General features: G+C 47.4%; 1 protein-coding gene across 6 annotated transcripts; it reads right to left on the reverse strand.

Annotated features, from left to right (window-relative positions):
- Nucleotides 1-72: 72 nt before the first annotated feature.
- uimc1 (ubiquitin interaction motif containing 1) lies at nt 73-14,705 on the reverse strand. 6 transcript variants are annotated; one of them, XM_026181250.1, is made up of 23 exons: nt 14,571-14,705; nt 14,208-14,295; nt 12,709-12,818; nt 12,497-12,575; nt 12,256-12,377; nt 11,766-11,922; nt 11,536-11,690; nt 10,851-11,456; nt 10,597-10,639; nt 10,410-10,507; nt 10,154-10,272; nt 9,466-9,664; nt 8,710-8,814; nt 8,581-8,636; nt 8,300-8,469; nt 8,009-8,070; nt 7,250-7,340; nt 6,880-7,173; nt 5,870-5,945; nt 5,681-5,783; nt 2,260-2,308; nt 548-581; nt 73-422 (listed from the first exon to the last, which is right to left on the reverse strand). In XM_026181250.1, exons 3-23 carry the CDS (start codon nt 12,796-12,798, stop codon nt 254-256), a joined length of 2,877 nt encoding a protein of 958 aa, XP_026037035.1. In that variant the 5' UTR covers nt 12,799-12,818; nt 14,208-14,295; nt 14,571-14,705; the 3' UTR covers nt 73-253. The 6 variants fall into 6 exon arrangements, 4 of the variants coding, with proteins under 4 accessions (XP_026037035.1, XP_026037037.1, XP_026037036.1 ...); XM_026181252.1 differs by having other exon boundaries at nt 14,588-14,704; XM_026181251.1 differs by having other exon boundaries at nt 14,217-14,295; nt 14,571-14,704.
- Nucleotides 14,706-15,003: the final 298 nt, after the last annotated feature.

Genomic DNA, 15,003 nt, shown 5'->3' on the forward strand with positions numbered 1-15,003 from the left:
CAGCGCCTCAGCGCATCTAACCCGCTGTTTCCACACGAGTATCCATGACGACGGGACAGAAAATCAAAGGCAGAAAATCCAACATTTAATTTCATTTCATGTTTGAGCGAAGCTACAGTAACATAAAGGAAATGTTCATGAGGAGGTAGACTGAGACATCTTCAGCGTCAGCCCGACGCACTTTCAGCACTCAAAAGTTCGATCTGCAGAAATGTCCTTCAGCCCGCTGTGGGCTCCAGTTAAGGCTCCGCCCTCATCGGCGTCTTTGGTACGGCTTCTTGGCTCGCTGCTGTTTCTTGAAGTCGATAAGGCAGTCGGCGGCTTCTGAGATGGGTGTGAAGGACCTGATGGGAGAGTTACTGACCCTGAATGCTGACACTTCCTCCTCGTCATCATCATCATCCCGCAGATCGATGACATCACTGAAAGAATGAAGACAGAGAAGATTTCAGGCGTCTAAAACTTGAGCAAACAGGGTGTAGCAGGAAGATTTCAGGTGTCTTTACAGCTGGACTTCAAACCCAGAGCTGTTTTAAAGGCGCCTTACCCGGGCAGGACTTTGGATCCAGACGGGCCAGCATCTGCAGAAACACAGCGAGGCAGGAAAACGTGACTTTATGAACCCTGATTCAGCGGTGACATCACATCAGCAGGACAACAGCTTTCCCCGTTTCTAGAAACATCCCGACCCCGTGTCCCTGACTTTTAGAAACGGGAACGTTGATAACAGAAGAACAAAACCTGGAGCTTCATCTATAATCAGTCACATCAGAGTCTCAATAATCATCATAACAAAAGACTTTATACCAGAACTATCAAAGTCTCCACTCAGTAACTTCATCTCAGGGTTCAAATGTGTGAGAAAGTTCTTCACGGTGAACCTTCGGGAGGCCAGACTGTTTGATTTAGGACGCCTGTGAAACACGAGGGCTGTAACTGAGTCCTGCTGCTGAAACGTGACGAGCAGCTCATCACTGCTCAGTGAAGCGCGGCTCAGTTTGGTGAATAAGTTAAATAAAGAGATTATAATTTGACTCCATCCCAGTCTGAAGCCTGAGCGCTGAGCGTTTAGCTTTGGACACGTTTATCGTGGACATCTGAGACTCATTCCTCGTGTTTTCCTCCCTTTAAGCTCGTTAGACTACACTGCAACAAGGCCAAGGCCGGCGCGGGCCTCGCCTCGGAAAAACAAATTCCAGTGAGAACGGAAACAAAAGACAAAGTCTGACAGCGAGACGCTCCGCTCTGCACGAAGGTCACGGCGAGTTGTCGCTGAAGATGTTTAACTGTGACTCAGACTTTTGGGTTTTCATTTAGCTCCTGTGATCTGCAGAGAGCAGTCGGGACTCTGGCATTTTTCTCCCATCAGGTCCACAGGCGGAGGCTTTTATTTTTGAGCATGCTCCTTCACATGTCACTTGTGTGACCTTTGACCTGCTGACAGTGCTGTCATAAAGAAAAACGAGGAAGCAAAAACAGATATGAGCGTCAGACGCCCTCTGGTGGTCAGCGTGAGGAACTGCAGCCGTCTCAAACAGACCTCTCTGCTGGAAGCTTTGAGCTCACAGGAACGTCTCATCAGTGTTCACTCTATTTTACTTTTTCTTTGTTTTTTATCATCATTGTTTTATTCTGTGTAAGTTAAAGAAAATCACCTAAATAAACTCATAATAATAACAATAATACATACAGCTAATGATCCGACAGTCTTTTCTTTGTCAGCTCGTTTCCACTGAATCAAACGCTCACGCGGAGCCTCGGGCTCTCTGACATCACATCAGCAGCATCACACGATAAATCGATAAATGAGAAGATTTCTTCATCACTGCTCAGTATAAAAAAAACCTTTACTTTACGTATTGAACAGTAAATTCAGCAACGTTCCTGCAGGCTGCTTTATTGGGGGCGTGGCTGTAAAAACATGGCTGCCTCAGACCGTCCAATGACTGTGCTACAAACATGGTGATTTCAAATTTGTTATTCAGCAACTATTAGCAGGTATCTGTGATACAACCATGCAGTCAATTATACATGCTAACAAAGCTAGCTAGCATTAGCCGATAGCTTAGCACTCCGCGCTCTCATCTGAACCTGGCAAATTCTGCCTTCAGAAAAACCCCCTAAAAAACAATGACATCAAATGACAAACCACCGTAATGGGGCTACATCCATCTTTTATATACAGCCTTTGCTTTTTTTTATCATTCAGATTTTTGTGTTTCAGAGGAAGAAAAACAAAGAGCAACAACGATGACGTACCCGAGTCTCTGCTCTCCGTCTGATCCAGAGCCAGCAGCAGATTTCCCCTCTGCAAGATCAGAAAACAACAACTTTTAAACATCTTTAAGTTTCTTTACTGAACTTTTACTCTTTTAACACCAACAGTCGGCACTTTGAATGAAACTCTTCAGCTTTTCAAGCAGCTTCTCTTCTTCGTCACCTGAGCTATGATGTCCCTGTCTGTTGTCTCCTGCTCCGTCTGCTCTGCTTTTAACCAAAAAACAATAAAAACTAAGTTTAGGAATAACAAAACAAAAGCCTGCTGTAATTTAGGATCAACAGGTGTCTGATTTCAAAATAAAAGCTTGCTGCTGTTACACATTTTCCTTGATGTTTCTCCTGGAAAAATGCTACGAACATCCTGCTTCCTGTCAGACTGTCACCTGTGGATCTACACCGCCAAAGCCATCTGGCAAAGGGGGGTGTCAAACATAAGGCCCGGGGTCCAGAGCAGGGCTGCCAGAGGGTCCAATTGGTCCTGTATTTTCATGTTTTACATGTTTTAGTGCTGATAAAGACCTCACCGCTCACACTACAACACAGTAGTAGGGCTGGGCCATATTATACCGTTCACGGTAATATCGGTACAATGTTAGGCAATGATAAGAAAATGAAATATCACGATAGAATGGGAGTAAAACGCGCATGCGCACATGGCCGAAAAAGCACGGTGGTAACGGAGAATGAGAAGGGAGAAGGTGGATCGTTGAGTGAAACGGATGATCCAGAATTGGTTTGTAAAGATGGTCCCACTTCAGTGGTGGTGTTTGTCTGTCACATACCCACCAAAGAACTTTTTTTTTTTTTTGTAGAACATGCAAGCGGCCGTTGTTATTGACTATGTGCACGTTAGCATATGCTACGTCCGGTGCGGAAACTCCTGTGGGGAGCTTTGTTTCCGGTGTCCTATTCGCGCCTGGTTTACGGTCCAAAACAAGTTAAGCAAATGAATGAATCAAGCGGCGATTTACATTTCTATAGATGTCTCGGGCATTTACCCAATATATCTGTAAATGATGTTCATCGACTTGTCGATATTTTTCCCCCGCGCCTCAGAGCAAAAGAGAAAAAGGATTCAAATGTTATATTTCTCAGCTGTCCCTCGTTTATCGCGGGTGTTATGTTCTAAAAATAACCAGCGAGAGGTGAAATCAAGGAGCCAATTTTATTTTTTGACGGTGCAAAACGTTTGGTGGACATCGTGGACATACAGCACTGCACTTCAGAGTCACACTGCTAGCATCGATGCAGCGATTCTGTACTGTACAGGAGAGACGGAGGAGATCGTCTGCAGTGATCAGGACGCAGGACACAATGTGATGTAAAAAAAAAAAAAAAGCGCAAACTTGCACTAAAAAAATCTGCGAAACAGCGAGGTGAAAGGTGAACCGCGTTATAGTGAGGGACGACTATAATTTTGAAGGCAAGTCACAACATACCCTTTGTAAATACTAATGTATAGAAACCCTTATCAGCAATCATTCATTTTTTGTGTGGCTTTTTTCACGGTTTGTTAACATGCTGTGTGGGTGTGTACTTGACGAGCTGATCTCGACATAACGGGGAAACATCTGGTTTGACTATTGTTCACCTGTAGTTTGAATGCTGAACATTTGCCTGTTTAAATCATGAGACCAGTCTCTATACAGAGATGCTTCTGCATGTGGACGATGTGTCTTCTGCTGCAGTAATGCAGTTCTGCTTGTGTTGAGTGATGTAAACAACTGATCGATCTAAACGCTTTAAACATCAAAACTGATCATTAGATTTTTATGACACAACAGTGGTGAGTGTTCCCACCTTCTGCTCTTTGTAACTTAACGCCATCTTTCCGTTTTCCAGTTTTGGACATGATTTTGGAGTATATCTTCGCAGTAGCGATTGACCGCAAAGTAAAGCTACCAGAAATGTACAACCCCACATCCGGTCTCAAACCAGGAAGTTAGCGTTTTCTCGTGCACAGGGTCTATTGCCGTATTTGTCGAACTAAGGTGCTCGTAAATCTGGGAGTAATCTGGGTCCTAAACTCCGTCCACTTCAGGTCCCAAAGTCAAACGATCACTGCAGCATCACTGAGAGTTAAAAACTGTCTAAATTCTTTCATCTTTAATAAAACGATCAGCATTGCTGCTTTACCAGGTGTAACTATGAAGTTTAACATCCAGGCATCCATGAAAACAGAGTTTATTACATTTAACGAGTTAGAAGTTAGCAGGAAGTTAACAGAAGTTAGCTCGCTAGTTTCGCTAGTTACCTAAGCATGATATAGCATGTTCTGACTGAGAGATTTCTGAAAAAAATCAAACGTACAGCTCTGCTATCACTTCCAACATAAATGAAGACAGGAAACTAAACAGCAGTGACGTTTGTAGGGTTACTGAAGTTGGGCTAGCTGGTATATAATGATGTGCTACGTGATCGCTAGCGACACAGCTATGTTAGCATAAACACAGTGAAGCTAGAGGATGAACGCTAACCTTTTTCCACTCAATAAAAGTTAACGTGAGGGTTCCTGATGGTTAGAGACAAATACAGTCGCATGGCAGGATGCTGTAAACGGACCAAACGTCAGTCAGGAGAACAACTGAGATAATCCATCCACAATACGAGGTTAGTCATTAATATACTGCAACAACATGGGAATAGAGCCGCTGTGATAGAATACAGCATTAATGAATCAATGGTACAGAAGTGGAGGAAGCAAGAAGAATGAGTTTAATAAAGTTTGATTTATCTGACTGCTTTGTTGTCTTATAATCCCGTGCACCTTATGGTCTGAAAAATACATGTTTGGCTTTTTATTTGGCACACTGCAGTTTAATGTTGCAAAGCACCTCTTTTTAACTTCAGTGGATATTATACATGGTTATGCTCAGGATATGTCAGCCCATTTCCACTGGAAATGCCTTTTGGTTAAACTTTCAGCAAGGAATTTGCATTTGCACTGTTAAATTTTTATATAGCTTTAATGTACATAAAAAACAGCTGCTTGTTTAAGTGAAAATAAATGGGTGTTTTTTGCGCTAGTAAAGTTGTGGGGCTGTATTTTGTCTCGCATCAATTATATCGTCATTTATAACGCAAATTTTCAAATGTACATCGTGATAAATATTTTTGGCCATATCGCCCTGCTCTGCACAGTAGCATGTTTGGTTTTCCATGACTTACTATAGAAATTTAAAAACAAGTGGGTCCAGAGTAAAAACACGAAACCAAACCAAGATGACGAGCTAAAGTTTCACTGAAACGAGCGGCTCAAATGTGCCTGCTCTTTCTTTGTAAACAGATTTGAGTTTACACAGTGAAAAAAAGGCTGATCGCGGTTTGTTGCAGACTAAACTGGTGGACTGTCTAAGCTACAAGCAGACAGGTGTGTGGTTTCAGAGCGTCGCCGGCTTACAGCTGCAGTCTTGGATCCGTGGCGCTGGATGCAGAGCTCGGTGTGTCGGCTGTAGTCCTTCAGAGGCACGGCTCTCTGACAGATGTAGCACTTCTCCTGGTTCCTGTTGGATTAATTTAGAAGAAAGCAGCGAGTCAGAAAACAAAGAGCTCTTGCGGCTAATGTAGACATCGCCGCAGACACACCTACCTGCCAACGTCAGCGCCCTCATTTGTGTCTTCGGCGTTCGCTCTGTGTGTTCTCTTCCTCTGAGTCTTCCGTGACACTAAAGAGGAGAACAAATCTCCGACTGAAACCACAAATCAAACCACAAAATGCCACATCTGACTCTCACCGGTGACTCATGTTGTAATTCCCAGTTTGGCCTGAGGGTGGCAGCGTTTTGTCACTGTTAGGTTTAAAATTGGACACACTGATACAGAAAAGCATCCAACTAGCTTCAATGTGAAGGTTTGGAATAAAAAAATCTTGAGAGAACTGATTTTCTACCTGTGAATTACTCCGATAATCTAACGCCCACGCTCGCCACGCCCGAGTTTGACACAGCCTGAACTCCGATTTCATTCAAAACGTGAAGCACTGTGTTCTTTATATATTTGGCTGACGCAGAATGAATCATCATTTAAAACCATCACACAGGACGAGTGTGACTGCACAGTGCAGCTTCCAGCAGAGCCGCGATCGGCTCGGATATACGAGACGCAGCACAGAGGAAAGGTTTTGCTTCTGAATATGTCCGAAAGATTTCCACGATGACGACAAACCAAAACAAACGTCCCGATCATGGAAGCTCGGGTTTATGATCGCAGCTTGCTGAACAACAGTGGAACTTCACTATTATATAAAAGCTTCTTTATTCTATGATTTATTTCATTTCTATTACTCCTTCATTCCTTCTTTTTTCCTATTATGTAACTTATGTTACTGAGTTACTCTGTGGCTGCTGTAAGACAAAATAAACCATCCTCTGTCATCTACAGTGCATGTGTGACAGTTAAAGCATCTTTCCGATCTATGAACCTTCAGCAGTGTTTTATCATTTTGTTCTTTGACGTCTTTGTTGTTTTTCTTCTTCTGTGTTTTCTTTCATCGCAGATTTCTCTGAGCTGTTCTTGTTTCTCCTTTTTCGAGCCGCTCGCTGCGTTTGAACGATTAAAGTTCCTGATGAACTCTGCGGATTTTTAAAAAAAACAACTCACCTTGTATGTAGTCGACCTTGGGCCTCCTCTCCTCCACGACTGCTACCTCGCCGTCGCAGTACGCGGCGTGCATCTCGATCCTGCTCGCGGGGAAGGACGCTTGGCAGAGCGGGCAGTCGACGGCGGTCTCGGGGCTGCGGGGGACGACGGCCGGCTCCGGCGCTTGGTCCTTTATCTCCTCCACATCTGGATCCCCTCCGTCCTCCTGCACCTCCTCCCTGCTCGCAGGCTGACCGGCGCCGCCCTCGCTGCTCCTGACGGGGACGTCCGCCTCCATCTGTTCACCTGTTGGAGCTGAGGATAAATGACAGCTTCAGCTTCTTAAACACGCAGCATGGAGGGTGAAAATGAAGCTTTTCTGTCTGATTACCGTCGGCCTCCACCTCCTCCACCTGTGGCTCGCTCCTGGAGGGAGGATCAGCGTGAAGGATCATCTGAATCTCCGGAGTTTTAGCTGCAGGCTGTGGACAAACTTTTCACATTATTTCAGCACTTTAACACATTATTTACTGACTGCTGCCACACACAAACCCACCCAGCACCTCCACCTGCTGCTTGTACAGTTCAGGGTCTCGTGTCTCTGAGGAAGAGAACATGCAGAGGTGGTGCTGACCTGTGGACTTGAACCTAGAACATCCACAACGTGACGCATCAGTGCTAACCACTGCAGCACCGTGCTGCCCTGGAAACTCAGGACCAGTTCCTGTCAGAGTCGGCCAATCAGCTTTAACGCAGTTAGATCAGAACACATGAGCTCAGATATAAAGGATGAACACACACACACGGCGACGTTCATCAATGAAATCGTCACTGTGACGGTGCTGCAGGTATCTTCTCTAACACCATCCATTTACTAGCAGACAAGCTCCACACTCTTATTTTGAAAGTCTAGTTGCTGCTAATCAGTTGAAAGCAGTCCTTCCTGTCAGACTCAAACTCCACCGTGATGGAGAGGAGCCGCTGACGGCGGTCCCAGTCTGCTCTGCAGGTCCTGCACGCGACGAACCGGAGGCTGAGCAGAGCGAGGACCGCCAGCTGCTCCCGGGTGGAGGAGGAGTCAGTTGGGACCTGCAGTTAACCTCCTGACTTCCTGTCTGCGAGTTTCTCCCGCACACCTGAGCAGACTCACCTGATCTTCTGCGTCACACACCAGCGTCACGTCCTGACTGCTGTCGCCGCTCAGCTGCGTCTCTGAGGTCACATGAAGAATAACGTTATTGGAAAACACAGATAATAAAAACACACAAACATATCACAGCATCGTTGTTCACTCCTCTCACTGCATTCAGGTCCTTTACACTCACATCAGCCTCGGCGTCTCAACTTCCTGATTAGAGACAATCTGATGAGTTTCTTCTAGTCTGAAGAAAAACGTTGAACTCAGGCTCAGGCGTGAGGACAGCGGAGACAAAATCCTTACCTGGACAAACCTCACAGTCCTCAGCGTCCATCGGTTCTTCGTCTCCATCCTTCTTCCCGTCCTCCTCTTTGTTTTCCGTCTTCGTTTGCTCCTCTTCCTCCTCCTTCTCCTCCGTTGTCGGAGTATCAGCAGCTTCATCCTGAGTTTTGCTCCTCAGCCTGAGACCTCGTCTGAAAGCCAGTTTGAACAAATCGAACGTTCCTCGTCAGATCAGACGGAAATCTCCTTTAACCTCCAAACACGAAGCAGACGCCGCTTCACGGCCGAGAGCAGAGTTTTACCTGCGAGCGGCGTGACGCTGAGGCGATCCAGCGGGCAACTCGTGCGACGGCGATTCCTAAAAACATCACACGTGTTCAAACATCTGGAACAGAAGCAAACAAACGTAATCTTCTGAGACATTTTTGTACCTCCGTTTGCGGCAGGACGGCCTCGCCCCACTCCGCCTTCCTCAGCAGACGCCGCTGAGCCCGTTTCAGAGTCTTCTCGTAAACCTCCATCTGAGCCACGATCACCTGAGCGGCGACAGGAAGGATGAGTGGACACACGCTTATGATACTCGGGTCAACATTCTCCGTCACACACGCATCACGTTACTGATTTCACAGTGACTCAGATTTGATTTTGACATTTTTAAGAATAAAAACAAACAAATTTATTTTACACAATAAAATAAATTTGAAACAATCCCTGGACTTCATTAAAGCTGCTTTGCATGATTTACAGCTGAAAATAATCCTTCTTTATCCTAAACAGGGGCTTCTGCAGCCTCTCGGCTCATCCTCTGTCTCCGCCTTTTATGACTTTGTTCTGATTGGCTGTCCCTCGTAAACAGCAGGTGGCGGGGCTTCTCTGACTGACAATAGCCATACCCCCCCTCTGTGACATCATAAAGTTCCACAAGTAGAAAAAAAACTGTGTAAACATTTCAGGGATTATTTGTAGACACGCTGACTTCACATTTGAAACGTCGGCCATGTTGACTTCTGTCACATCTAAGACCAAAACTACATTTAATTACTGAAAGAGTCACTAATTATTTTTGCAGAATTTCATGCATGAAGTAAAAGACAGCAGCGAAGCCTCGTCCTGATGTCAGAACCATGATGTGCTGTAAACGTGTAAACGAGTCCGTTATAAATGATCGTAATCTGTAGCGTGACCACCTGCGTGTACGTGTCTGGGTCGAGGCCTCGCGGGCAGAAGGGAACGCCCCAGTAGTAGTGAACCGTGGTGGAGTCGGCGGACTCTCCAGAGCCGACAGAGGAGAGCGTCCTGCTGCGATCAGGCCGCGGCTCCTCTGTGCCGGACTTGGAAGAAGTTTCAGGCGAAGTTTGTCTGTTGGAGCTGCTCTGAGGACGCAGGCTGCAAACAGACAGAGAGAGAAGACGGAAACTGGTTTGCATGATTCGTTCGGCAGCAGGACTTCACTGTCCTGTCTGTGTGTGCACAAACGTTACAGCTGGATTCAAGTAACGTGCACAAAACCCACAGACACGTGTTTACTGACTGTATTCAGGCCACGCCTTCTTTGTTTCTAAGGAAACACTTCCATCTATCTGTCCGTTCAAGCAAAGCTTCCCAGTCCCTCTCGGGGGACCTCAGGGTATTTCTAGGCCATGAAAGACTTATAACATCGCCCAGCTGGATCTGCCTGGATAACCTCGACAGGGAGGAGGCGCTGGGACGAGCATGAACCACCTCAGGTGACTGAGGGTGGGTGTAACGTAGGCTGTGAGACCGGTGAATGTTATTTCAGGGTTGAAAAAGAGAAACAGGTGAACATCCCGCTCCCCTCATCTTTTACTCACCAGAGTCTCGTGAGCCTGACAGCTGACACGTGAGGTTTCGTACCTGCAGTTTGATCCAGTCGCCCCTGAAGCAGCAGCCACGTGGTTCAGGGAGGCCGCCGGGCTCTCCGCCTGATGAACTGACGTCTCCTCTGGGAAGACGGGGCTGGGAGAGCCGGTCGGCTGCAGGAAAAACAAAAAAGCAAAAAACGACATTTTTAAGATGATGTGACAGAGATGAAGACATCGCCCCGTCTTCATCTGCAGTCTGTGTGGACGAGCTGAGCTGTGTTCTTGTAGTAAAATGATCAGCTGTGTACCGTGACGTCCTCGTCCCCGTCAGACCAGACTAGCGTCATATCGCTGGTCAGCTGACTCTCGGCCGGGTTCGGGGCTTTGGCCCGCCCGCTCAGCTCGTCTGCATCGAGGAAATCCAGAATAAAAACACCGTCAATAAAAACAGACACAGTCCACACAGTCCGAAAGCAGAGCGAGCGACCTTCCTACCTGACTCGGACGCTTTCAGCCCGTCCAATCGACTCTGACCGTCCTGCAATAAAGAGCAACGAAAATAGAGAAAAGAGTCTGAAAAGTCACATAAACATCAAATAACTGAGTGCCCAGTGTGGACCAGTGAGGCACACGATCGAGCGTCTCATCGTGACGCTTTCAGAGAATCCACGTAAATGTATCGAGTGTTCGGCTTTCTGGGGGAAAGCGCGCTCTGACCCTGCATGCAGCACTGCGACCTCTGAGCTCACCTTCCTGTTGGCTGGAGGACTCTCGCACCTCTGCTGCTGCAGTCCGAAAACGGGGCTCTCGGAGTGGGCGTGGCTCGGCTCGGCCTGTCCTCTATTGGGACTTTCTGGGAATGCTAACCGTTCTGATGGAGGAATGCCGGGGCTTCGTGGGAACACGGGGGACGTGGGTTTCACGGAGGGGGTTAAACTGTCCTGAGAAGAAAACGTGAATCCTGAGTTTTCACCGTCTTGGCTGCGCATGGCGTCTCGGGGTCTGCGGGCGCTCGGCGACCTCTCGTGCTGAGCGTTCCTGCCAAACACGGGGCTTTTAGCGCACTCGGGGCTCGGCTCAATCTCGTCGCTGTTGTCGGGATCTGTGCCAGACAGGGCGGGGCTTTTGGGACATGAGGCGACGTCACTTTTAGGGAACGTCGGGCTCTCGGGACGACGGGACTTTTGGGTGGCGTTCGAACCATTCTGAGAGCACAGCACGAACCCGGAGCTCCTGCAGGTGTCCAGCAGGTCCTGGCTCAGCCGGCCAATGCGGACCTCCGCCCGGCAGCCCGTCAGTGGAAAGACGGGAGACTGATGCAGCTGTGAGTCCTGGATCTGCGTGGAGTCGGAGCTCTGGGAGGAAACAAAGAGATGAACCTTTAAACGACTTTTCTGACGCACGTTTTCCTGCAGATCGCAGACGATGACGAACCTGCGGCGAGTCGGGGAGAGCCGGCAGAGACTCGGAGCTGCAGGGAGACGCCTGAGAGTAGACCTGAGTCTGCGACAAGTCTGGCATCTCCGGCAGAGGACTCCCCGCTTTCCTCTTCCTCTTTAAATTCCCGTTGTCACCGTCTCCAGATCCTGCTGGAACAAAGAAACAGTGCCTTTCATATTTATTTCCTGGTGTGAAGTCTGACCTCAGATGGACGCCGGTGTTACCTTGAAGGCAGCCGTCCTCTGAGGCTCCTCGATCGATGGCGAGCGTTGTCTTCCCGTTCGAGTACGCTAGTTTGCGGCGGGAGCAGAGCCTGAGGGAAACGTCGGCGGGCTGAGATGGACTCTTGGGGGTCCGGCATGCCTGCGTCTGGCCGACCATCTGTGAGAGGAAAAGCAGGAACATCTTTCTCTGCATTCATTTGTCTGTTCGCTCTGATTTGTTTATTTACTAAGATTAGCATTGTAATCTGTGCTGTTCTGTAGCTTTTAGCTAACTTTAAAGAACATGAATGAAACTCTCAGAAGCGCATAAAAGTAAACCATGCTAATGTCAGGATTCACGCAGATCTGTAACATCGTCTTAGAGAAGAAGAGCGGGCGCTCTGCAGAGAGGCCCTGATTGGTGCAAACTGCCATCAGCTGCTGACCGACAGGTAAACAGGACAGAAATAAAACCCAGATGCGTGCACGCCTGCTCCAGCTCTGTACTCACGCTCTCCTTGATGGCCCTCATCATGGCCTCCTCCTCCTCTTGCTGCCGTCTGAGTGCCGTGGCGCTCGCTTCCTGTTCGCTCAGGCGCAGAGCCAAGTCCATCATCTCCTCCTCGGACATCTCTGCAAACACACACACAGAGCTTCATCACCAAAGTCCTGTTTACACCCTCAAAATGAAACAGGTTCAGCAGTTCTTGAACCTCCCGAAATGCCCTGATTCCACCTCCATGCTTCTGCACCTTTAGGTTTGGATTTGCTCTCCCTCTGCCGTTTCTCCCTCGCCATTGACGTGGCGAGCAGCGACGCCGAGAGCTCGTCCTGCAGAGACAAAAAAGGACAAACAGTTCTGATGTTGTTTTTCATGCGGCTGCCAGATTATCAGTCAGATTTTACTGATCCTGGTTCCACGAGAGCGACCTCATGTTCATTCAGGACGCTCGCGTTTCTTCACCTGCTCGTCTGCAGCTTCGTCCTCCTGCGAGTCCTCCTCCTTCTGGTTCTCAGAGGCCACGTCGATGAGCTTTTGCTTCCTCAGCGCCATCTTGCTCTATTCCTGAGTAACTGCAGCCAGCAGACACACAAAACTCTAAATAATAAACCAACCAGCCGTAAAATCATTGAGTTAAAGTTATTAGTAATCATCTTTAGATCCACTGCTTCCATAAACACGTAATAAAACATGTGGCTGCCGAGCTCCAAACAGGGTTTTATTAACACGTCGTTTCTGATCTCAAATATCACCACAGTCCGTAACATTAGGATCCACCCAACCATTGTCTTCTGCTCCAATCATCATTGGATTGGTGAAGTCGATAATTGGTCGGATCACTTCATCCTCCAGCACAGTCCGAACTCTCTGAGGAATCTTCAGAAATGATTCTCCAAGCGTCCTGAGGGACATTCAAAGCTCTTCTTTGGATGTTTCTGTTTTTTGTCCTGTTCTCCATCAGAATGATCTCACTCTGCTTCAGGGATGTTGAGGTCCGGGCTCTGTCGAGGCCAATCTGTGACTGATGGTGTTCCTCAGGCTTCTCCTGCACTGGCAGTGTGTTTGGCATCAGCCTCATGCTGAAAAACGAAGCTGCTGCCAGTCAGATGTTTCCAGACGGTACTGATGGCGTGTGGAAATCTGACCGCACTTTCATAGAGTTGATAATTCAGTTTCGATGAGATCAACACACTGATTGAAGGACAGCAGAGACCACGACACAGCCTCCACCATGTTTTACAGACGGCTGTAGACACTCGCTGTTGTAGCTCCCTCCTGACCTCCTCCACACATTCGGACCATGATTTTGATTGGTTGCTCTACCAGACCTGTGTCCATTAATGTTAAATCCAGTTCAGGTGTGATGAGGCATACCTGTTTCCCTTCTTTAAGAATGGCTTCCTGAGAGCCATCCTTCCCCTGAGACCACTCCTGATGAGGCTTCAGTGATCTCTCAGGTCTTCTCTCTGAAGGACATGACTGTCACCTGCTGTTAACACCTCTCACTTCTTCTGTCCCCCACTCGTCTAGCTTCCTCCTCTTTGTTAAAAACACACAGCACACCATGCTGAGATATACCTAGTTTCAGCTAATAGATCTTTGGGAATCACCTTCCTGGTTCAAACATACTTTCCATACCCCAAACTTTGTTTTTTCTTTCCACATTTTTTGATTTTAAATGTAAAGAAAAGTCCCCAATGGAGTAAAATCCCAAATAATTATGAGTGGTGGCTCAAGACTTTTGCACAGCAGCTGAGAAAACAAGCATGAATGTGTGATACGAGTCTGAAGTTTGCTTTGATGGTCACGATTAAATAATTTAAGTTTGTGATTGTTCAGCGGGATTATTTAAAGGGTCAGTTCACCCCCAAAACACGAAGCTTTAATCCTTCGAACCGCTTGTTTCCGTCTTTAATAACAAACAGCAGAATGAATGACAGCCCTCAGGCCACGCCTACTACCTGCTTCACCTGATGATGGTGGGTCTCCTCCTCCTCTTCTCCTCCCTCCTCTCATCTGTCCTGCGGTGGGGCCTGAACAAACTGCCCTCTGCGTTAACACAAAGACAAACAGAGGCGCGTGAGCGGCCTGAAACATCGCAAACCGGACGTAACGTTAGCTCACACGGCGCGAGGGCAGCGGTTGATATGGAAACAAGCTGACCACACGAGTCAGCGAAAAGAGGCCGTTAAAAGTTGGCGCTTTTCGGTTTTCCCGCAACTAAAGCGTGACGCTAGAGAGCGGGTCAGCCTGCCGCTCCTGCCCGGCACTCCGAGCGGCTGAGGCGGCGGTTGAAGGCCAGCGCTCCGCTCACAAACACTCACCCAGCACTTTTCCTTACTTTCGCGGCGCCATGTTTGTTTCTGTCCACCTCGTCATGTGACTGCGACGTCGGCGGGGCCGCCGCTGTCCACGATGCCTTCACGGACTGTCGGTGAACACAGATTCCTCACCTCGTGTTCCTGATGTCAGAATTCTAATTAGAGTTGATTTGTGACAATAAACGAATTAACAATAAATAAATAAATATAACATAAAAAGAAGAAAAATGTATATTAAAATTAAAATGAGTGTCTGTTTGTCTGTTCGCAAGATGAAATGCTTGATAAACTCTTGAACTTCCCCTTAAACCTGTAAAAATTAACTTTCATTTCTTGGTAACCAGCTTCAGTTACTGGGCGTGGTCCTTACAGTTTTTATGATCGCCACCATCCTTCATCTAATCATGGAGACGCGAAAAAACCGCAGAGACTATAG

This window comes from Astatotilapia calliptera, chromosome 10, assembly GCF_900246225.1.
Source record: "Astatotilapia calliptera chromosome 10, fAstCal1.2, whole genome shotgun sequence".
In the NCBI taxonomy this organism is placed as follows: Eukaryota; Metazoa; Chordata; class Actinopteri; order Cichliformes; family Cichlidae; genus Astatotilapia; species Astatotilapia calliptera.